The sequence below is a fragment of the Phaenicophaeus curvirostris genome, chromosome Z, assembly GCF_032191515.1.
Source record: "Phaenicophaeus curvirostris isolate KB17595 chromosome Z, BPBGC_Pcur_1.0, whole genome shotgun sequence".
Taxonomy (NCBI): domain Eukaryota; kingdom Metazoa; phylum Chordata; class Aves; order Cuculiformes; family Cuculidae; genus Phaenicophaeus; species Phaenicophaeus curvirostris.
Genome location: NC_091431.1, coordinates 53637252 through 53660922, shown reverse-complemented (window position 1 = coordinate 53660922; position 23671 = coordinate 53637252). Strand labels below are relative to the sequence as shown.

The 23671-nt window shown below is 37.0% G+C and overlaps 1 protein-coding gene across 1 annotated transcript; it reads right to left on the bottom strand.

The window, feature by feature from the left end:
* Positions 1-99: 99 nt before the first annotated feature.
* Positions 100-22485, bottom strand: SGTB (small glutamine rich tetratricopeptide repeat co-chaperone beta). Its single transcript, XM_069879872.1, has 10 exons — positions 22302-22485; positions 16261-16364; positions 15427-15496; positions 11670-11769; positions 9217-9321; positions 6229-6367; positions 6079-6141; positions 4351-4388; positions 4034-4117; positions 100-3427 (listed from the first exon to the last, which is right to left on the bottom strand). The coding sequence occupies exons 1-10, from the start codon at positions 22399-22401 to the stop codon at positions 3316-3318; spliced, it is 915 nt and encodes a 304-aa protein (XP_069735973.1). The 5' UTR covers positions 22402-22485; the 3' UTR covers positions 100-3315.
* Positions 22486-23671: the final 1186 nt, after the last annotated feature.

The following is a 23671-nucleotide window of genomic DNA, read 5'->3' as shown; positions in this document are numbered from 1 at the left end:
GCTTACTAAGTTGAGGGATTGATTCCATACATGGAAAAAAAGAAATAAAAAGTACATCCCACACATCTTATAAAATGCAGAGCAACCACCATAAAGAGGTATTTTAAAGAATGCAGTTTACTTGTTACTTTAGATACATCAACAAACTACACACAAAAAATGTAAATAACTTTATTTATAATCTGTTTTCAAGTTAAGCTGACACAAGTTGAAGGAGATGTAACCATATGGTAATTAAGAGGTAGGAGAGATACAGAAATGTGGACAAGTTGCATTTTGCCAGTAGGACTTTCTGTAGCCCTGAAACACAATATGAATCCAAAGCTGTAGACTTGGTTCTTTCTCGGTATGGATGAATGATTTTACTTGTTACAAAACCAAAAGTGCAACTAAAACAATTCCTAACCTGAATGTTTCATCAGGAGTTATTATGGTCAGGCATAGTTAGAAGAGTATATTTCCATGCAAACAGGATCCAGGATTTTACAATGTAAGTGCAAAACATTTTATTCGCTAACAATTAGCAATTATATGCTGACGGAACAGTGTGGAATGCAGTTAGCTCTGTTGAATGATAAACTGCAATTGCTCTTGAATTAAAGCAGCATTTATGAGGACTATGGTTTACTATTTGATCTAGCAGGATGAAAAATTTTAGTGCAAAATAAAGTGCAGTTATTACACAGGAAAAGATTCCTTCCTCACCCTGTGATTAAGACATATTGCGTGACTCTCTGAAACAATCTATTCTCTTCAAGGCAAAATACATTATAGCATAAATGTGATCCCTCTGTTCCTGGCTTCAATGGAAAAGCATGTAATGACAGCTCCTGTTATTGGTTTCACTGTTTTTCCCTTGGGCTATAAAGCCCTTTTTGTTAATATACAAGAAACAATGAATGTTTACAAGTTAAGTATTGTGGCAGTTGTAGCACATTTCTAAAGGGCTAGCAAATGCCATCAAAGATTCAATAAATACTTTGGTTACAGATTATATATACTGGAATAAAAAGCTTAACATGACAATATTGTGGTATGTGAAATGAAAGTTACTGCTCTGTAAAGATCATTCCAAGCGTAGTTTTCAGATAACTAACCACCAATGCTTCATTCCATTTAAGCATGAGGACAGTTTTCCCATAAATCCAGTAAGCTACAGGGCTTGTACTTGATGATAGAACTTCTACAGCCAGTCTTAAATGTTGTCATATTTTGTAGCTCTTAAAATACTCACAAGAGGTTCTTGACACTAGTGTTTAAGTAGAAAGGTAACTGACTGCATAAATATTGCTGTCACACAGTAAGGATAAATTGAATGTGTCTGATAGTGCAGTGCTGTCCAACCCATTATGGAATTACTGGTTCCCCTTGTCACAGTTAGTAAAACTCACCTTGAGCAGGGAATGCCAAGAGGAACTGTGACGTTTAACAGAAGGTATGCTAGAAGCAATGTTTCTCTCCTGACACAATACACTACTCCAAGCAATGTTTGTACAGCAGTTGTATCCCCCTATCTCGTTTGTAAACAATATCCTTTGTTACGAAACTTAACTGAAGTAGCAGTGGATTAGATTTGGGATCTGAATGGAAAATGTATTTAATGTAAAGCCTAAATATTTCTACAACCTCAGAAAAGCAGCTATAGCAACTTACATAGAGAATTTCAAAAAGTATCTTAATGCTGTGGGTAGGCGAGCTCTGTTGAATAAACAGTGGAATGTCCTTGAAGTTGTTTAAGTTGCTCTATTAAGCTTTACCACATTATTCAACAGATGGTACTACAGATTTCGTACTGTTGTGTTTTCTCCAGTTCTTTGCATTTTTGCTTGGATCCAGCTGCATTTTTCTTCCTGTTTTAGTAGGGGAAGACTCATACAATATATGCACTAGTAGCATTTGTTAATCAAGCGCATGACTTATCCCCAAATTTTGTACTTGTTTCTACTTAAAGTGCTTTTTATGACTACAAGATGAATTAGATACAGTGTATGAGATCCAGGAGTTCCTGTGTATTTCTCTATTTGGGAGTCTACCGTTACTCCTCCACCTACCTCCTCTGGTCCAACTGGCCAGCAGAGGTCACTTTCTCTTAGGTATCAAAGCAGGCTCCTCAAATTGGTTTTGATATATAAAGAGGAAATTGAGTGTTGAGAATCTCCCTGGAGTATAAACAAGTGTTCTTTGTACCAGAAAGCAGAGTGAACAGTAGGCAGAATAAAAAATAGTGACATAATAAAAATACAGAAAAGCAGTGGTGTCTGAAAGAGATTAACCAAGCAAGAAAATACTACAGGATAATAACTTCAACTTAGCCATATAAACCATCACTTAAAATGAGATATGTGTAATGAAACTTTAAAAAAAAAAAAAAGTTAATTAGGCCAGTAACGTACCACACAAGAACAGAAAGAGAATTGTTCTTTCTAAGGCAGTTATTTTTTGATAGATTTTAGTTATTTGTACAATCACAGGATCAATTTTAGCTTATTATAGTTAAGAATTTTAAGCTTATGTTAAATACTGCATACATATGGGATGTAATACAGTTTACCATGCCTAGAAAATAGTGCCAGAATGCTGACCTCCAGGGCTACCATTATTATTTGAGGGTGTACATGGCAGTAGAAAAACCTAGAACTTAATACTCTTTTCCTCTCCCAAGCCAGGTTCCATTTTGGTTTCTTTGCATTTCTTTTCTTTCTCTACAATTTGTGGTACTCCTTCATATGCAACCATCTCCCTCTCTCCTGTCCAATGAACTGGAAATTTATTTCATGTTACTAATGGCAGCCCCTCCACAGGCTTAAAGAATCAGAGTTTTCAAGCGTTAGTTCCAAGTACATTTCATATTCCGACACTGACTTAATGCTAATTATAAAAGGGCACATCAAATGGGTCTGTTGTTTCAATATTTGACAGACTACCACTGTAATGATTTTCACCGTAATAATAATGTGCCTTTTACACTAGGATTTTACCATTAGGGTGTTATGCAAGATCAGCCCACTACAAAACTCCCCCCCTCAACAGCCCTGGAGATCAATCTAATGCATGTATTGAAACCAACCTGTACTTAGGGATTTTAATAAACCACCTATTTAGTGTAATAATTTTCCAAGAAGTTACAATACATAAACGATATGTTCCAAGTTATGTGCAAAAGATCTGTTTAACAGATTTATTCTTGTTTGCAAACACACACGAAGAATTTTCTGTCTTCTATTCAAGCAGAAGAGTTACAATGGTGCTTTTGCTACTAACTATGGTATGCATTTTGGGGTTATATATTATTCCAATTCAAATGCCTCCTTTAAGTCAGGAATGCTCTTCAGTACTGCCACTGAAAGATCTGCTCCGGACATGATTTCTTAGTTGTTCTATGAGCTCTGGATTCTGCTGCTGTATCTGTTGTGCAAACTGCTGCCCCCTGCATTGAACAGTGTTAAGTAAAATTGGTAAGTGAAAAAACCTGGCCAGCAGCATTTGGAAGAACACACACATGTTCTTGAGTAGACTCTTCCAGATGGATTATCACTATTACACTATAAAAGACTTGGTCCTGTTTTTTCTAAAAGCTGGCACTCATTATACTGAGTCCCCTGAATCCTTCCTGTTCTAAAGGGAGAGATGCCAGAGCAGAACATGTCACAACCTGTGCTAAGAAAATATGTAGCTTTTCCAACTCATGTCTCAGATATCAGGTAGTAATTCATCAACACAATTTGAAAGCATCTGTTTTAGCACATAAAAGTTTGAAGCAGCATTTTTAGTAAGTGACATTTGGAAAGCAAACTGTATGAGAACCAGAAAGTGAAACTGAGCATGTTCAGTCATTCCAGCTGATGGAAATGTACCAAGCAAACAAACAAGGTAATGGAAAATAAGTCTTCAAGTTCTCTCTTTTAATAATAATCAGGCAGACAATGGGGACAGGCCACAGTATAATTAGCTTGACACTATTTCCTTTAAATAGATGTTGCACAATGATGCTTCTACAGATATAAGTTACAACTATGAAATTTGTAACACTTACGCATGGATCAAGCTGGACAAATCTGACAGGCCACCAACACCTGCAGCAGGTCCACCAATGGCATTTGACATCATCCCCGACATCCTGGAACAGTTAACACAGTGTTGGCATTGGAGCAAGTATTTACAGTAAGCAATAAACTATAAATATATTTTGAATTGCTGTGAGGAAATAAACTGCTAGAGGAAAAAAAATCTATTGACAGTAAGCAAATATAAAATTACATTATTAGGAATACAGCACTTATCCACCTCTTCTCTTGTTATTTCAAACTCCTAAAGACATCGGTTTCAATGGTACTCCATTTTAATACTTACAATTGTTGAACTTGAGGATTCTGCATTAAGCTTGCAGCCTAGAACAGACAATATATAGCTGAAATTATAATGCATTTATTACTTACAAATCACTGAGGAAAATGTGGGGGAAAAAAAGAAAAAACAAAAACCCACATGGTATATTCTGTTTTATTACAAAACTAAGCTAATTTATGTGCACAGAGATGTATGGTCTCTAACAAGAAGAAACATTATAGTAATGTATTTCAAGGATATGGAACTGAGACAATTTGTTACACATTAGATAAAATAATACTGGTAGATAAAATAATACTGGTTATAGACTCAGACATGAAAATATGACAAGAAGACATTAAGAATTGACACCCAGTACCAGAAAATTACCAAAAAAAACCCTTAAGACTTCCAAGAACAATGGTTTTCTACAGTGCTTTAAGGAGAAACACCTGTACCAAATCAGTTTCATAGCTACTGTTCTTACAGGGTATAAACTGTTAAGATTATGGCCACAAAAGACTGCAGGGTAAACGAATGCATGGACTTACTTTGTACCATGGTTTCGTGGCGAAATGTATCTTCTACAGTAATTGTGCATCATCTGACTTTGTAGTAAGCAAATAAGGTAATTTAATTTTCTCATTCATAAGATACTTCAAAAATTGTATTAGGTTTACCATAGTGTAAGGGTGTATATGGACAAATACTACAGAATAAACCAGGTGATGTTTTAGAGCTAGTAGAATAATTCCTACAGAAATCAGTCCCTGTATGAATACAAGGCCAATAGGTTTATTCACTATCTTATTAAAAGTATTACAAAAAACATATATCTACAATATTCATTTTACTATTGATCAATGTATTTCCATATATATATGTAAAAATAAAAAAAAAACAACCCATTTTCTATTGTCTACAGTTGAATGTAAAATGCTAAATTCACATCAATTCTATGGGTAACATAGAATCTTCCATCTCTAACAAGTCTGATCTATGTTAGGGGCCCAAAATGCAGGCTAGAAATAATTTTCTCAAGGTCAGACAGAGAGTCATTTTTTTTTTCCTTAAAAACAAAGCAAAAAACCTACAGCACAGGAAATAGTCATTCATTATTGGCTAAATGCCCTCTGTGCTATCTACTTGACCAGGCATCTTCTGGAAATGATGCAAAAAACCCTTTCCTTATAGTTAGCTCCATATTGAAGAGTATATCTTTGACTCTAAACAGATGCAGACTGTCTGAGTAAATCATGCAGCCAGTGAAGTGGTACACAGATTTCCAGTGCTATTTAATCACTGATGCCACTGGAGAACTCATTCACTTCTTCCTTACCTACCATCTCTACTATCTGGACCTTAACATCAGACAAGATGTATTGATCTGTCTTGCATACAGTTTATTTCCAAGTGGAAGCAAGCACTGTTTGAAATGCTGTATTCTAATGAACCTATCAGAGAGGCAGTAAAATTTTATCTGAGTTCTCAAAGGAAATAAGTATTTTTTGCATTTTTTTCTCCAAATTCCACTCTTCAAAGTCAATTAATACCATTTAGCTAAGAAAGCCATGCATGGAGAAAAACTACTTGAGGGACAAAACCACAATTTGCCATTGTACTGGAAATGAAGGAATGCACTATATGTTACTTATATTCACTGTCTGCACATCTCATGGAGTTCTTCATGCTTAAGGATGTCAGGGATAACTTGAAAGAGTAAGTATACTGTAAAACTTGAAATACACTCACCATACTAATGAAGGCAGGATTGTTTATCAAGCTGGCCATGTCAAAACTCAGTCCAGTTCCAGTCTAAAACCAAATTGCAACCAAAGGTAAGTTTACCGACCAAAACCCAGTTAAAACTATTGTAAATAAACAGATACAGAGCTAACTTACAGGACTGGACATGTCTCTTAGTTTCTGTTCAGCTATTTTCAAATTTGACTTATAAGAGTCATTCTCTGGATCAAGATCCAGTGCTTTTTGGTAACTGGTAACTGCTTCTTCGTATTTATTCACTGAGGTCAGAGCCAACCTAATGTGAAATAAAGAAATCCTAGGTAGAACATAAATGAGCATCAAAAGGTAATGATACACTTCCTATTCTAAGTAAAACAGTATCTCACAGCTAATTTATAGCTTGGACATTAGGTTAAAGCAAGTTTTGTTATTGTGATACTACTGCTTAGCATGAGCTCTTCTTTCTGCAGAAGAGAAGATCCCTCAGGAACCCATCTTGCATTTTGTGTGCCATATATACACAAGTTTCATTGAAAGCTCCTTGGCATCATCAAGTGATTTAGTCTGTATTTGAGAGCACAAGCTGGCTCCAGCTTCTGTCACTCTTTTGCATAAGCTCAGGAGTTCATCTAAGTGTTTCCTCCTGTCCTGTTGATCCAAGAGATTATTCAGAAGAGTACATGCTAAGAAGATGGATAATACTGTGAATTCTGTAGCTTCCAGAAAACAAATACTATAACCACAAGTTCCAGCATGATAGATTTTTGTCTTGGGATCAGTGCAAGGTTGTCCTTTTGGATCTTCAACAGCTTGACAAATGGGTTATACAGGACAGTAGTAATATCTGTAAGATACTTTAAGAAAACCTTGTATCAGGTAAGCCTGCTTAATGTTTTGACAAAGATTCTTTAGCAGCTCAGGAGAGCACAAGACAGACCTACTACTTTTGAAGCAGTGTTTTCAAATTCGATTAGCTACTACATTTAAAATATCATCTTTCTTTGAGCTATTCCAGAACTCAATCTGGTTGCAGCTTCAATTCTATCTTCTACTGTATTTTCAATTTATACTGACCACAAAACTATACTGATCTTATCCACATTTTGTGAAAGATCTGCGTAACCCACTTTAGCTACTTAGTATGCCAGTCCCCCTTTGGTATGCTACACAGGCTGGGTTGGTAAGCCTGTGCTAACATCCACGAACAGACCTTAGTCTTATCTCAGCAAGGGAGTCCAGTGTGTTAGACATTATTAGTCACAGTCATCACTCTCAGTGATAATAAGCTCAATAATAGTATGAAACTCAAACAGTTTCCAGTAATGATCCTGGAGGAACCCACACAATATTAATGTTTTCTCTCTTACCACAGCGACTACCATAAAAAACATTCTCCCTTTTGGCCCTTAACTTGTGAAAATAGTTTCTGACCAGACAAGAAATGCAATCCAGTGCTTCTGTGATGCAATTGTGTTTTTTTACAGAGAAAGTATGTACAATTCTGCTTTTTGGAACACAGTACAAGTAGGAACAGCAAGCAACAGTTTCTTGGCTCATAATTCCTATCCAGACAAGTGCTCTTTCAGGGTCATGAACTGTCTACATGGCTCCCATCTCTGCGTATTCCTGTGGCACTTCTGCATCTTTCTGTGACATAGTAAGAATTTCTGTCAAATCCTGAGAAAAACTGATATGCCTGCATAATGCAGTTAGCAAACACAGCTTTCTCATAAGGATTTTTTGTTAAGAAGGTGGTTTCTGCACTTGTATTTTCCAGTTATTAGCAAACAAGCACTGTTTCCTTACTCAGCCTAGGCCAAAATTATTATATCCATCTGCTCAGTTAAGCAATGGCTTGTAGCTCAAAATAGATCCTCTATCAAAATAACCAGGCAATCAGAAAACAGACAGCTTGATTGCCTGAGAATGTATCACAAGGCACACTGGTCTTACACCCAAAACTATAAAATAACCTCTGATTTACAGGTTACATTTGTATTAGTAAAATAGGGGACAGGACAAGAGGGAATGGCCTCAAGCTCCGCCAGGGAAGGTTTAGGCTAGACGTTAGGAAAAAATTCTTTACAGAAAGGGTCATTGGGCACTGGAACAGGCTGCCCAGGGAGGTGGTTGAGTCACCTTCCCTGGAGGTGTTTAAGGCACGGGTGGACGAGGTGCTGAGGGATATGGTTTAGTGTTTGGTAGGAACGGTTGGACTCGGTGATCCGGTGGGTCTCTTCCAACCTGGTTATTCTGTGATTCTGTGATTCTGTGAAATGGCATTGGGGAAAGTTTTCAAGTGACAGAATCCAATCAAATTCGATCTTAAATAAATGCTGCTGGTATGGTTTTGTTCCAGGTCAACAACCATTATCTTAGACAATTTTGGCACATGGTAAATCCATACTGCAAACTAGATTTTAATAACATCGACACAGGCCATGTTGTGCCAGCTGACCCAATGAACAATCTGAAGCATTTTTTAATTTACTCGTATATGTATAACCTCAAAAACCTCATGCAGTCTTCAGCCCCCATACTAAATATGTTCAATTATTGAAAATGCAAAGCTACTCCTCTTGGAAGAACGGTCCTTCATTCAAGTAGATAACGCATTCAGAAAGCACTTAATCAGACCCAGTACCTATAGACGTTATACTGTTAAACCCTCAGTCATGACTGAGAAAAACTACCAAAGGAACATAGCTTGGTCTTGGTAAAATGTGCTTCCGAAGAGCTATTCAACAGAAAAATTAAGCCTCTATTCTGGCTACTGTGAAGCCCCAGTACTTTTAGGATTCTGTTCTCCAACAGCATCGTTAACAGATTCACTGTTCCAACTGTGGAATTTTGATTATTCCTTAGGTAAGTAGGAGGTAGAAATAACACATCATGACTTTCTAAACTGAACTTGCAAATTTGTAATTGAAAGAAAAACACTGCAAATCTGATAGAAAAATGCTGAGATCAACCACATGTATAAAACTTAAAAGCTGACAGCCTGATAGAATCATCTTCAGAAAATTGCTACGCTTTCAGGACAAGAATGTCAGCCAAGTAAAACAACCTAGCTCCACTTATTTCAGAAGCTATGGTGATTTACACTTGGGTTTTCAGTGTTTACTCAGGTTTGTACTAGCTTACCCCATTCTTCCATATGCTTTGCTGTACTTTGGATCTATTGCTATGGCTCTCTCACAGTCCTTTATTGCTTCACTGTAGTTGTTGAGCTTACTTTGAGCAGCAGCTCTAAAGGGAAGACAGGAGGGAAGGGAAAGAGCTTTGTCAAAAAAATAATCTTAGATATTCACATGTCCATGACTGATTTTAAGACTAGTTTAATTTTACTGACTTTTCATTCACTATTTAGGCAATGCCTCAGTTTTCCTCAACTACATAGGACGAGCAAATGTTCTCAAGTATGTGCTAAAGTGTAACGCTAGGCTAGGGCTTTGGAGAACATGCACTCACCTTTGAGGACACAAAGCATAAACAACTCTAATGAACTGGTTTAGATCCAGCGTATGTTTATACACAAAATACATAATAAAGCCTATTACAAGAAGTGAAACTCTCAAGTAATAGTTTACACAGAATCATCAAGCAGAAATATTTTATACAATTGGCATTTTACAGCAAGAAGTAGTTTTACTGCCATTCAAAGGAATGCTGTGATTTTTATCTTGCTCAGTTTTTTAACAGGAACCTCATGCTTGCAGGTAAATCAAGACAACATTTCTCATAAGTCTCTCAATTACTAAATTGCAATCGCATCTCTATACAAGACGAATACTGAATGTTGTGGACACTTGTATGATAGGACTGAAGACTAGCCCAAATTAAAAAGGACATTGGAACAGACTAATAATCAAAACTTCCCCACTTTGAAAGGTCACAAAACACACTAATTTTTTCTTTCTTGATAAAAGAACTATAGTAGAAATGACAGTATTTCCATTGCATAAAGCATTCTTCATTTTTATAGGAATGCTAGACACTACAATCACCACTATATTCCATCCTTTCTCCTGTGATAACCTTCAAGTTGCAAGTTTTTTTCTGACTTTGGTGAAAATATCTTCTGAATGGGACTACTTATGCATTGTAAATATCTAGGCTGCTTAACAATTGTCCGACTTTACAGATGCCAGTGAAGATGTATGGATAAAAGCTGGGGACAATGCTTAGTCTCTCATGTTTGAACAGAAAAAAATGTTTCCCCTCTTTACAAAAAATCATATGGCCAGTTAAAACTTCGAGGGCATCTAATCTCTCTCTTTTTCTCACTGCTGTGAGTAAAATGCAATACTGTTGAAGGCAGTATGTCTCCATTTCTACCAAACTAGCTTATATTTATTCTTATAGCTTATAATTATTATTATTATATTTGTTATATATTATTGTTATATAAGTCTTATATTTATTCAGATACTGAATCATCCACAAAACTCTAAGCAACCGTTTCTCTTCATTTAAATAACTTCAAACAATACTGTGCTTATTGGCATAAAGATTAATTTTGGTCCCCACAAATTCAATATGTGATGATATATAACATGATGCATTCTACTCTTGCCAATTACAGATTTGGTGCTTAAACCCATTCAATTGAGGAAACTTTCAGTGACCTTGGAAGGTTTCCGAAACTGGTCTTACATGTACATTTTATACCTCAAAAAATAAATGATTTTATATTTAAACTGTCATCCTAAAGATGGAAAATATTAGTAAACTGTGCATTTCCTCTCTCTTTATGTTTGCCACAAGACACTGAATCTTTCTTTTGTATTTATCAAACTAAACTCTGAACTAACAGAAGCACAGTTCCAAAAATAGGAAAATCCACTGGGTACAGTACCACAAGGCCAGATTGACAGCACTTAAGTTAATACATCCTTCTAGTAACAGAGGCACTGAATAGTGTAGAGCAGAGTAGCTCTAAAGGCAGGATAGTTCCAGTAGGGCTCAGACTATACTGCCTTTGCTCTTAAACTGGACTTCAGGGCAGTACGCTAAAGGAGCATAGTTCTGCTCTGCTGCATTAACATGCCTTTATGGACTTAATCTGCTCCCATGTAACTGTCTTCACTATGGTGAAAAATAGGTTATACAATGAAACTACAGCAACAGCCTTGTAATTTCTCAACAGGTCATTCATAGAAATGCTGAACATTTATACAATGCTTGAAATCTCCAAAATGGTATTCCCACATTGGTGATAATTTTTCCAGGGGAAGTAAATACTAGGGGAGATGGAGATGGCAGCTTAATCACTAAAATACCAGAAAAAAAAGGCTCTTGCTACTCTCAACAGACTAAGAATTACAGCCTACATTACGATTTAATAGGGACATCCTCATTCACAAAAAAATAATCTCAAGTATTACAAATAATTTTAAAGCCCATATTACATATTTAACTGATAGAGATATGCTGACTGAGCTCACTTTTGGTTTAGTTTCTACACATTTAACATGTTAAATTTCTGAATAGTGGAGTCTTCTGGCCTCACATTGTCTTGATCTACCTCACAGTTTATCTTTAAAATAATGTTAATGAAATTCAGGAATGAAAAGTCTGTATTATTTTCTTTTTACCTGTTGCAGTAATAGACTGCGTTGTTTGGATCCAGTTTTATAGCCCTAGTATAGCAATCCACTGCAGCACCATAGTTTTCTTCTTTCATATGATTATTACCTGAAATAAATTGTAAAAAGCTCTTAAGTACTTAAAAGATACAGTGCTGTGTTTGAAAGAAATAGAGAAGCCACATTATAACATCTATCTAAGGTAGTCATGACTGCACTTTTTTGAGATACAACCTTTTAAATTGAATTACCATGAAATAATGCAGAGAAAAGTATCTACTATGACTGTAAAGTTTATTCCGCACGTTGTAGTCTACCATACAAACCTTCCCTAATTCAGTGTGCTATTTCACACTTTTCAGCTAGTTTCTGCTGTTAAGCAAAGATCACTTTGTTAAGAAGTGTAATTGTAATTGCAGTTCCACTCTAATATACATTCATCAGTCTTAACTTCCTTTGCAAGCTTCATAATCCAATAGGCTATACATTAATTCCTTTTTGGTCTAATTTTCTCACATGTCCCAACAACTTGGTTTTAACTATTCATATAACATGAAAAATCGAAAAAGCAGAACTACACACAGAACTCCCGCTTTTGTAATGACACATAATTCATTCTTTAAGATAATGAAAACTATGTATAGCACAATCTAAAATGATTCAGAGGTAAAATTTCTCACTGATAAAGCTCTGAACTTCTCTATAATGAAGCTTCATGTTTCATATTTTTAATATCAGTGAAAAATCAGAAAAATATAACTTTTCTATAGGAAAAAAAATCTGAGTAAGGTCTTTCAAAACAAAAGATCTTACACATCCTTTCCTCCTCAACACAGGGCAGTTCTGGCAGTTTCTTCCTTTCCTCATGGCATAATGGAGAAAAAGTCCTTGTTCAAAGTGCCCAAGCTTAAGATTGTCCCTGGTTCTGTGACTACATAGCTTTAGCCTGTTAGATCCTTCAGAAAATTTGGTTTCCCAGCAATGTCAAGAATTTGTCAGGTATAGACTTCCACTGAATTCCTTGTATTTTGGCAACATATTTCTACCGTTTCCCAAAATAAGTACGGGAATAGACAGGTCAACAGGTTACTACAGATGTACATAACTGCACAAGCAAAGGCTGGATTAGTTCAGTCAGTGCACCATTTTGTCTCTGACAGCAACCAAAAGACTGTGGGGCAATCAGTCCTAGGTGCCTGTACTGAGAACAATTACACTTACATTTATTTGTGAATGCAGAGAGTTTAATAAACAGATATAAGTAACTAAGTATCACCAAAGTAGTACAAAATCACCTCTTCTCAACAGCAATATACCAGACCATAATTATAGTTAGCAATCCTTGCCAGTGAGAAGAAAAATGGAAACTATAATTGCATGTATACCTTCAAAATATACGTAGAATGTAAACTTATCTGTCTCATTTCTACAGGCCCACCATCTACATTCCTTTGATCTAAAATAAAGGACTGTGCACTAAATCTTGTTGCCAGATACAAGACTTGCAAGTTAGCTGCACTCAATGAGATCACAGCAGTTAACATTCCTCTAAAACAAAACTGTCATCAATGACATTCAAAGTTGGAATTCCTGCTACTGTCCTGAAATAAACATGATCTGGGGTACAAGGCTAGATTGGAGCTAGTATCAGTGGGTACTTTCCTTGTGCTTTCTCTCTTCCCCACTCAAAAGTGGCTAAAGGAGACAAGAAAATTAGCCAGACCTACTATTTCTGCTGAGATTAAGCAATTCAGGACAAAAGGAAAAGCAACTGTAATATTTTATTTTAATGCCGGACAAAATTTCTTAACATAAAACTCCCCAAAAATGGTTACACTTTTGAATGCGTGTCCTGTAATGAAAACAGAGGAATAGAGATAATGAAAATACTACCTTTTGTTATAATTTATGCTGTGGTAATACCCAGATCTTTTTATGATCGAGCCATTGTTACATTACACAAACCTGCACATAATCTGTCTTCTTATACAGCTTACAATAAACCGAAGTGTCAAGTCACATACAAGGGTAGGCAAATACATTCAAGTATTTATTAGTCTGGAGGGTACGTTACTTTCTGGTTTTATAACGACAAAGAAGGACAACTCAGCTATCCAATTTTCTGCCATTCATTAGCCACTTCATATGGGTACTAGGGCTGGTTTGAGAGCAGAGAAGGAGCAGGCTGGGGGCCACAAGGGTGAGGGAAGTAATTTGAGGGAAGTTATTCCACTGGTAAGAACATACAGATAGAAACAAAGAAATTACAGTTAAAGAACTACAATATTGTAGAAGGTGTGGGTCAAATGGATTTCCCTATGTTATCTAATTTATCTCCCTAACTCAAGGCTTAAAAAGCGCAACAGTGGTGATACATGCTTGTTTGACAATGAGGATTAATTCCAGACTGCTTGTTAATGCCCCCAAAGGCTGAAACTTTAAATGGCTCTTTGTCAAAGTTTAGGCCCTTCACATTTTCCAGTGGAGACACAGAATTGCTTTAGTAACACCACACGAAGACTAATACATAGCACACATTTCCTCCGCCTATTTCACAAACCTCTGTGGGCTGACAAATGGCAAGACAGAATTCACAGACTGAAAACATACACTGCTATAACATCCACACCTGGAAAGTGCTGAACATCCCCACAGTCCAACAAGCATGCTGAAAGCTAGGTATTCTTCACTTCCCATGAGCTATCAGTAACAGACAGCAAATTGAAAATCCAGTGTGCAACAGCAGGTATGTCCCAACTTAAAACCCAATTTTAACTTGTGACCTAACCTTGTTCAAGCTCTTATCCTCAGAATTAAAGAGTTAATGACCAACTTCAACAGTTAAGAAAACTTATTTCAGAGACAGTAATGGACTGCATTTGTCACTACAGATAGCCGTTTTTAAAAGAAGACAGATATGGAACTCATCCTCAAAACAGCAGAACTTTTTTCACATCATTATCTTGAAATTTTTGAAAGGATTACATCTGCCATGCAATTATAAACTTGCTTATTTTTTCTATAAAATTAAAATATCTGAAAATCCAACAGGTCGTGAAAAATGTGATTTATACAGCATCAATCCACCTCATAACAATTTTTATCAGTCATTAGTGCTACATGTCTTCACCTCCCCCTTCTCTTTGGGTGAAATGAAACTGGTTCCTTCTTGGGAAGCATTAATGAAGAATTCTACAACACAGCTGCTTTTCCTCACATAACAGCAATACCATCTATCAAAGGGTAAATAAATAACTGGCTTTTTGCAATTATTATAGAGCACACAAATTATTTCACACATGTGAAATACTAACTCTAGTAAGTTCACAAGATTTTTTTCCATTGGCTTCAGCCGAGTCAGCCTTTTACCACTGTTTTAATATTCAGCTAACACATAATCCTTGACATCACACAACCTTTTCAAAATAAAGTGTAGCAATTCTGTAGACAAACAGAAATCTATATACACCATGCAGTAACTGTTCATTGCTTAAAGCTTCTGCTACTCAGCAATGCTGTCCAGGACTTCACATGTTATCCTTAGTTTTTAAGCAACCTCCTGAGCAAGGGAGAAAATAGCCTATATTTTCTTAAACCCCAGATGGAGGAAATCACTTAGTCCTCTTACAACCTAACAATCATCAGAGAACATCAGCTTAAGGATTTTTGTGGAATGTGTGGTGCCTAGCTGCTATAGTATCACTATTCATAACCTAAAAATCTTTAAAAAAAGCGTAAGATGTTTACTCCTCTGTTTATTACAAACCTTCATCCTTCAGTTGGTCAGCCTTTTCAACATCCTCTGGCAAGGAATCCGAGAGAGGCAGCATGTCATTCTGTATGTAAACAAACCAAGATTTTTTTCATTTAAGTGTAAGCCCTGACTTTATTAAAACTTTCTTGTATCCTGGGCAGCATTGTATCAACAAGCAACCAGGTTTCCTGTAGTGTACACGAAGTGTGCAAGAACTAAACAGCCTTAGAAGAGAAATATAGCTTACTTCCACTACTAAAAAAACCTTATGGTTCACCACACATTTTAAGGTAGACAAAGAGAAGAGAACTGATTTGTCTCTACAGTCTTGGTTTTGTTACTTCTGACTCTCCTACTTGCCATCCTGGTGGTTCTTGTGCGTCCTATAAGATCTCAGGTAACATGTATTATTAGCACACATTTTTGAAGTTCCCATTTTAAGGTTAGTGTTCACAGAAGTGTTTTTAAAACTGAATAACTACATTATTTCCAGAACAGAGTGAGAACCATCAGTAAACTACGAATGACCTAAAGCATTTCGCAGACATCTACCTGTGGGAAATGCACAACACTTAACTGAAGGGCAAAATTCTTCAGGTGAGAATGAGACATCCACCGTTTAGTAATTTTTTATATGGAATCGTCCTTGTCTAGCTGAAATTAAGTCCTCCCACTGCCCCAAAAGAATCTCATTCTGCTAGCTTTTATGGAAATTTAACTTTTTTTCACATTTTCCTTAAGTTTCCACATCTTCTTGGTATATACAGCGTTTTAAGGTTTTGTAAACAATATGAAATCTTAGCACATCTTGGCAAAGTAACTCTAGAATCTAAATTAAATTCTTACCTTGTGAAAAGAATTTGTGAACATTTCTATTAAATGCTGCGGAGGTGCAAGATGAGTATCTTCCAAGTTAATCTTAAACACAGTCTCCAGACACTGAATTGCAACTTAAAAGAAAATAAAGTTACCTGTTTCTCATTAGAAATGTAACTTCATTAACCTACTTATAAAGCTGTATTCACTTCCTTATTCAGCTAGTAAAAACAGCTCTTTAGAACATATCATAAAATAAACAGGCAACCTCATCAATACACAACTGACATGCTAAAGAACAATATAAGCCACACAGAATCCACACATAGTTTGGCCATTATTCATATACAAATTTAAAACTGTCATTTCAATACTCTCCATTATTTAATGTCTTTTTTTAAATAAAAAAACAAACATAAGAACATGAGGATTTAACAAAAGCACCACAATTCATGACACAACTCTGCGTGTCACACACTCCACTTCAAAATACCACAGCTGCCATATATTTGTGTGGCATAGTAACTGGAAGAAAATGGCTCATCTTAACTATGAAGAACAAAGGCAAAATACTTCTCACCTATATTTTTTGAACAAAATATATTAATTTGAAGACACTGTTTATTAATAAACCATTCTATTAATCACAAGCTTTTATCCTATAAAAATATATAACTGCAGTATCCTTTCACATGTTGTGTGATTAAATGGCCCTCCCAAATCCACAATAACAAAAATACATTCAAAATAAGCAATTCTAAAAATAAAGTACAGCTAAATACCCAAATGGAGTTCTTAAAATGCTCACATCCTAGGCAAAAAATGATCACATTAGGGAACAGATCAATGGCAATTGCTATATACAATTCCGTATGTGTGTATATATATACGTATTCTGTTAATTACAGTATCTCAAATTATAACATTATTTTCCCTGTCATCTTGAGAATCTTAATAGAATGTTTTTATTAAGGTATATCACCTAAATGTTTTAAACTGGAAACCGACGAGGAACAAAGAGGAGTGTTCATAAAGTCTAGTTTTCACAGAAAAATAACTTTTTTAACTTGAACTATAGAATAGCTAGTACCAGGAGCAGCTCAATTAAAATTAAATATCAGAAAAAATTGAATCTTAGAATTTAAACTGAGTTTCTGTCCAATGTCAATATAATAAATATAACTTGAATTCTTATTTGCATTATAATGAACCTGAACACTGACTCAAAATTAGAGAAGTAAAACTACCAGGAGTTAACTACAATAAGCCTAGTTTGGGAAGCCTATTTTCTACATCACACATGACAGGGATTTTTTCAAAACAATCTGGTAATGTACAATACAAATAATTCAGAAAAAGGCAAGCGTGATACAAAATCAGTGTTGATAATATGCAACTATTGAAGACATTGCTAAACATGCATACAACTTTCTCCTGCAACCTATAAATGCTAAAAATGAATCAATTTGCCAGGTTCTGAATTACCCCAGTAGGAGTGCTTAAGGATTTGGGTTAAATTCTGTTGTCCCCTGCTATGTAGAAAAACTTAATTCTTGTAAAGTAATCACTGATTATGTTGAATTCTGAATGATGTATTGATACTATTAGTACCTTACATATGCTTTATTACCACGCCTATCATAAAATCAGTGGAATTATAACTTATTTTTTCTTATATGACTTAATAGGAAGCCTCTTGCCTTAGTATACTTAACAATTTTCCCCTCTAACTTGTTTTCACCTAAAGGCATCCACTTTTCTGAATTACTCTTCTGAATTCAATTTATACAAAACAACTAATTTGTAATTTTGTGTAAATTTAAAATACAACCTCTTCCCTTATCTTGTTAAAGGCATTATGTCTGTGACATCAACTCTGTATCATACACAAAGATTCTGCAAGACGCAGCAGTGCAAATTGTGCTTAAACAAAATAATCTTGAGAATAGTAGCATTGCCAGTAAGCATTTTGATTAAACAATCAGTTGCTAAAGCAAACTTCCAGGTCCAGCCCAGTTCAATGTCTTTATCAATGACCTGGATGAAGGCATTGAGGGCGCCCTTAGCAAGTTTGCGGACTACACTAAGCTGGTGGAATTGTCGATCTGCGGGAGGGTAGGGAGGCTCTGCAAAGGGATCTGAATAGGCCGGACAGCTGGGCAGAGTCCAATGGCGTGAGGTTTAACAAGGCCAAGTGCCGGGTCCTGCACTTGGGGCACAACAACCCTATGCAGTGCTACAGACTAGGAGAAGTCTGGCTAGAAAGCTGCCTGGAGGTGAGGGACCTGGGGGTGTTGCTTGACAACCGACTGAATATGAGCCAGCAGTGTGCCCAGGTGGCCAAGAAGGCCAATGGCATCTTGGCTTGGATCAGAAACGGCGCGACCAGCAGGTCCGGGGAGGTTATTCCCCCTCTGTACTCAGCACTGGTGAGACCGCTCCTCGAATCCTGTGTTCAGTTCTGGGCCCCTCACCACAAGAAGGATGTTGAGGCTCTGGAGTGAGGCCAGAGAAGAGCAACGAAGCTGGTGAAAGGGCTGGAGAACAGGCCTTACGAGGAACGGCTGAGAGAGCTGGGGTTGTTTAGCCTGGAGAAGAGGAGGCTGAGGGGAGACCTCATGGCTCTCTACAACTAACTGAAAGGAGGTTGTGGAGAGGAGGGAGCTGGCCTCTTCTCCCAAGTGACAGGGGACAGGACAAGATGGAATGGCCTCAAGCTCCACCAGGGGAGATTTAGGCTGGACATTAGGAAAAAATTTTTCACAGAAAGGGTCACTGGGCACTGGAACAGGCTACCCAGGGAGGTGGTTGATTCACCTTCCCTGGAGGTGTTTAAGGCACAGGTGGATGAGGTGCTAAGGGGCATGGTTTAGTGTTTGATAGGAATGGTTGGACTCGATGATCCGGTGGGTCTCTCCCAACCTGGTTACTCTACGATTCTATGATTTCTCATTTACCTGAAAAAATGGAATTTGTAATCCTTCTAATCTATCTGTCACAGGTACAACAAAATTAAGAACTCTTACCGAATGAATCCTTAGGTTAAACACTGATTAAAAACTGAAACCTCTGTAAAACTAAATACAGCCAAAGCAGAAACTTTTCCAAATCAGAAGATGTATTAAGCTGTGGTGAGTTCACTAACTACCCTGTTTTAATGTGATGTAAAAACCTGACCCAGTAAAGTCAAAGGAGTGAAAACATGGTTTTGTCTGAAAAGCATCAAGAGACTGGACTGCCAGCATCTCACTATGCCATTATCAAAGTGAGGGACTGTCAACTGCCACAAGCTCCAAGATTTTCCCATGTCTGATTTCAAAGGCCAAAGTTAACTATTCTCCCTATTACCTCCCTCATCACACACACCTTCAGAGGCCTAGGCAGTTGCTGAAGCTTGCACTGACCACCTTGTAAACGCATACAGAGATCTACTTCTCTGTTGAATAGCTGGGGCTCACACAAACATCTGCTTGGCAGCAGGAGCACTTGGGCTATGCTGGAGTCCAGCTCAGTGCCCCTGGTACCACATAGCTCCAGGATTTTTTTGCTGTCCAAGCACAAGCTGCAAACAATATCCAGGTATCACCACAGACGTGCAGGCTATTGATCACTGAATAACGAATTTTAACTGGCCAGCTGAGGCCCCTTTAACAGTCTGTGTCATCGCATTTCATCTTACATACAACCTTTCCTAACTCAAATATTACATGCATCCCTTGCCTTAAGGGCTGCATTCCACTGTATTAGAAACACTGCCTTAGAGAAATTCATCACCATACATTTATCTTAGATGTAAATAAAAAAAAAAAAATCAAAGCCATGTGCACATTGCAGAGTTTCTGCTTTAATCCCACAGAAATAGATGCAACAGAGAAGAAAAAAAGTACAAATTTTAAAGATGAGAAAGGAAATAACTGCATTCAAACATACCATCTAAAATGTAACTTGGAAGAAGCAAAGTTTCTAGTTCATATAATAGCGTTAAGCATTAACCATCAGATCTGTATCATTGCTCTAGATCCTAGGCTGCAGGGAGTATATCTCTCCAGTCTATCTTCCCATTACTCTGTTTTCTCAAACTAAGGCATTTTTATTCATCATGCAAATAAAAATATGGCCAGAGGAAGTTTCCAATGACATTGAGATTGCTACATAATGCAAACATGCAGAAAGCAGGTTATCAATGTATATGGAATTTGAATATATGGTAGACTTATGTTTTGATAAAGTCACTATTTGATTTCTAATGTTCTAGCTCTTTTTGTTGTTTTGTGGGGAATGGAAACTGTTCAAATTACTTATTGGCACAGACACTTAACCTTACCATGTTTTACCTTTTCATAGACATCAAGCAGGTACATAAGGTACCAATGAAAAACGTCAGTCAAATATTTGTCAACCCTGATGTCTCTAACTAATATTAAGCACTTCAGTGGGTGGGACTTGGGCTATTGCTACTCCACATGCACTGAAGATATTCTGCACAACTAAAATGAGCCAATTATTCAGAATGCCCGCCTCCTATCCCCTAACACATAGCATATGGTAGCATGCTTTTGGCAGGGTACAGCTCTAAAATTAGGATTTCATATCTGTATTAAAATTGTAAATTTTACATCAGCATTTAACCACAACCGAGGTTTTGTAATATTTTTTGTTCCAAACCCAAAACCTTAAAATAGTTGATTCCTTCACACAGACATTGGCTAAGGCTGCCCTATGAGACATCATCGGGTAAATTCTGCCATAACCCAGTGTTTATCGGCTCTATTATAAAAACAAAAGGAATGCTCTTTATCTCTCCCAACATTATTTCCAAAAGCACTGCTTCCTTTCAGTGGCTGAACACCATCATAACCTGACAGAGGTTAAATTCATACATGACTCCCACTTTTTAAATGTAAAAAATGCTCCAGATTCTGACAGGAAACCAAATCTTTTGACTTTTTTTCTTTTGGGAGCATCCTTTGAATATCGTGATTCAAATGTTTCTTTCTTCCTTACAGCAGTGAACACCTACACTGTAAAACCAATAGACACTGGAAGGAAGCACACTCCAGCTTTATCTTTTTAAGTTCATGCCTCTGAGAAGCAGGACTTGCTTTGAACCTCAGGTAAGTCTGCTCTCCACACCTCAGACTAAAGGTAACTCGGTTATCAACTGCCTGGATGTGGTTTATTGCACTAGACTTCCCACTCTTACCTCCAAACTCCTCATCTGTTTGAGTCATGCAACCAAAGACTGCTTGAAACCATGAAAAGGTACATTAAATAGATGGTATGTAAAGTTCATTTCAGAACTAAGATTTCTTGTTCTTCTCTTGCTTATTTCCACATTGTGATTCCACCTGACGTGAAATCTCAAGGAATTAGGTAAAAGGAATAAGAGAAGAATGAAGGAGAAAGACAGACACTATAAAGTTACAAAGACTCAATCAATGTCTGTCAACAGAGGAATACACACAGAAGCGCATCCTTCTATAGCCACATCTACAGATAGATGGACTTGGCTGTATAACAGAAACTATACTATACTGAAAATATTCACTGCTATGTGCTCTTTGGAATCACCATTCAAATGAAAAAGAGAGCCTTTCCTCATAAAGTAGACTGAATTCTTCTAAGTACAAAAGAGGAGTTCTTCCCATATACCAAGCCAAATATGATAATTGTTTAACTTTCTTCATGGCCAGTACAGCTGCTATCAGTTAGAATTGTGAAAGAAACCAAACACAGAGCTAAAGAGAAAAAGAATCAGCAGGTAAAAAGTTGTGGGATGCATACACAAATTCTTACCATAGTCTGTAATACAGCACTGCTTAACTTGACGTGATTCAAAGTACCTGCTGCACAAAATTAAGGTACTACACATTTTGTAAATTTAGACCATTTTCAAAATGAGAGATGTTTTAAAATTTATCATGTCAGAAATAACTAAGATCACGATCTTATTCACAGATAATATTTGGTGGCAGTTTCAGTTATGTCACTCTAGTTACTTTCTATGATAACATACATGAAGCAATTTAACACATGGGTAGGTATTATACATAAATATATTAGCAACTCACCTTCCAAGCTTTCTTGTTCATCTGGAGTGAAAGTATCCATCTGACTCTGCTCTCTCAAGAAATGGATGACTGCATAAACCAAGCGTTTGACTGATGACATTTTGAAATCGATGAGTTTCTCCTATGTCTTAAAAAGAAAAACATCTCTTATTTCTGAAAGATTAAGTACTTCAACCTCTCATTGATCTCAGTAGGAAGTACACACAATACACTAAAACTTACCCTTTACCAGAATGCCCAGTAAAGTGATGCCTTGAAACAAGCCTCCAATCATCTGGTCTAACTGTGAGCAAAAGGGCATAGATTTCCACAGATTCATTCCTGTGGGGCAGTTCATCAAGGCTAAAATAATGTATCAATTAATTTTCATTTTCTGTATAGTTTGGATATCATTTCTCCTTGGGATCAGAAGCATGTGCTTCATTCAAAATCAATTAAACAGCCACATCAATAAATACAGTGACTTGAAGAAGCACACTCTAACAGAAGGCAGTCTGCTCTCCAACATTGTTCTGCTGAACCGCTTGTACTGACTTTGGACAAAAAAATGGAACACCATGACCTCAAGTGCACATTTGCCATCAGTGACACTACTGCCTCAGTCTAATTCGCATTCTGCATCAGCTGGGAGTTACATAACTCCAGGGAAAAATCTGAGCCCCAACTTTCTGATTTATTTTTCCCTAGACCATTTAGATCTAACAAGGCACACGAGAAACACTTATTCACTGGCAAAATATTGAATAGGACAAAGTCTTCAAAGCAAAGAGTATTATTTTTATTTTACAATTCAGTGCTAAATCAGATGCCCTTCTAAAGAAGGCATTCCATCTTACAAAAGCAGTAGGTATATATATTAGTTTTAGCCACAGAACTGTAAGAGTCCCCGAAGAACGTTTATATTTTTAGGTTATCAACCATTTCTGGCGACTCCCTTCAGGTTACCTCCTGACCTAAGACAGCTAAATCTCGGAAGACAATTAAGCATATCAATAAATTCTTGCAACTCTAACACGGTGTTGATCCTTTCAGGTTATTCATCCACGCCTGGAGATCATCTGCGTATTATTTATTGATACAAGACAGATTTAAATGACAAGATAATTAAACACACAAACCGGTTGCAGCGAAACTTATCGGTAATTCTCACAGGCGCAACCTCACCCAGTCACAGGGCGGGGAACGGGATTATCTTGGAGGTTCCTTCTGACCCAAACCATTCTATGACTGCATGAAAAAGGCCGTTTAAAGGAACGGTGAGACCCGGGCTGAACACCGGAGGCCGATTTTCTCCTCGGACAAACGCGGGGGGTGGGAGGGAGGGAGGCGGTGGCCTGACAAGCGGGCTCGGGCACCGTCCGAGCGGTGAC

Bases quoted from the DNA above. Each gene is read 5' to 3' on its own strand.
- SGTB (XM_069879872.1), bottom strand. From the start codon at position 22,401: ATGTCATCAGTCAAACGCTTGGTTTATGCAGTCATCCATTTCTTGAGA. The intron at 15,497-16,260 runs GTAAGAATTTAA...GTTTACATACAG, and splicing joins TCACAAATTCTTTTCACAAG to AATGACATGCTGCCTCTCTC. The intron at 6,368-9,216 runs GTAAGCTAGTAC...ATTTCACATTAG, and splicing joins AAAGCATATGGAAGAATGGG to GTTGGCTCTGACCTCAGTGA.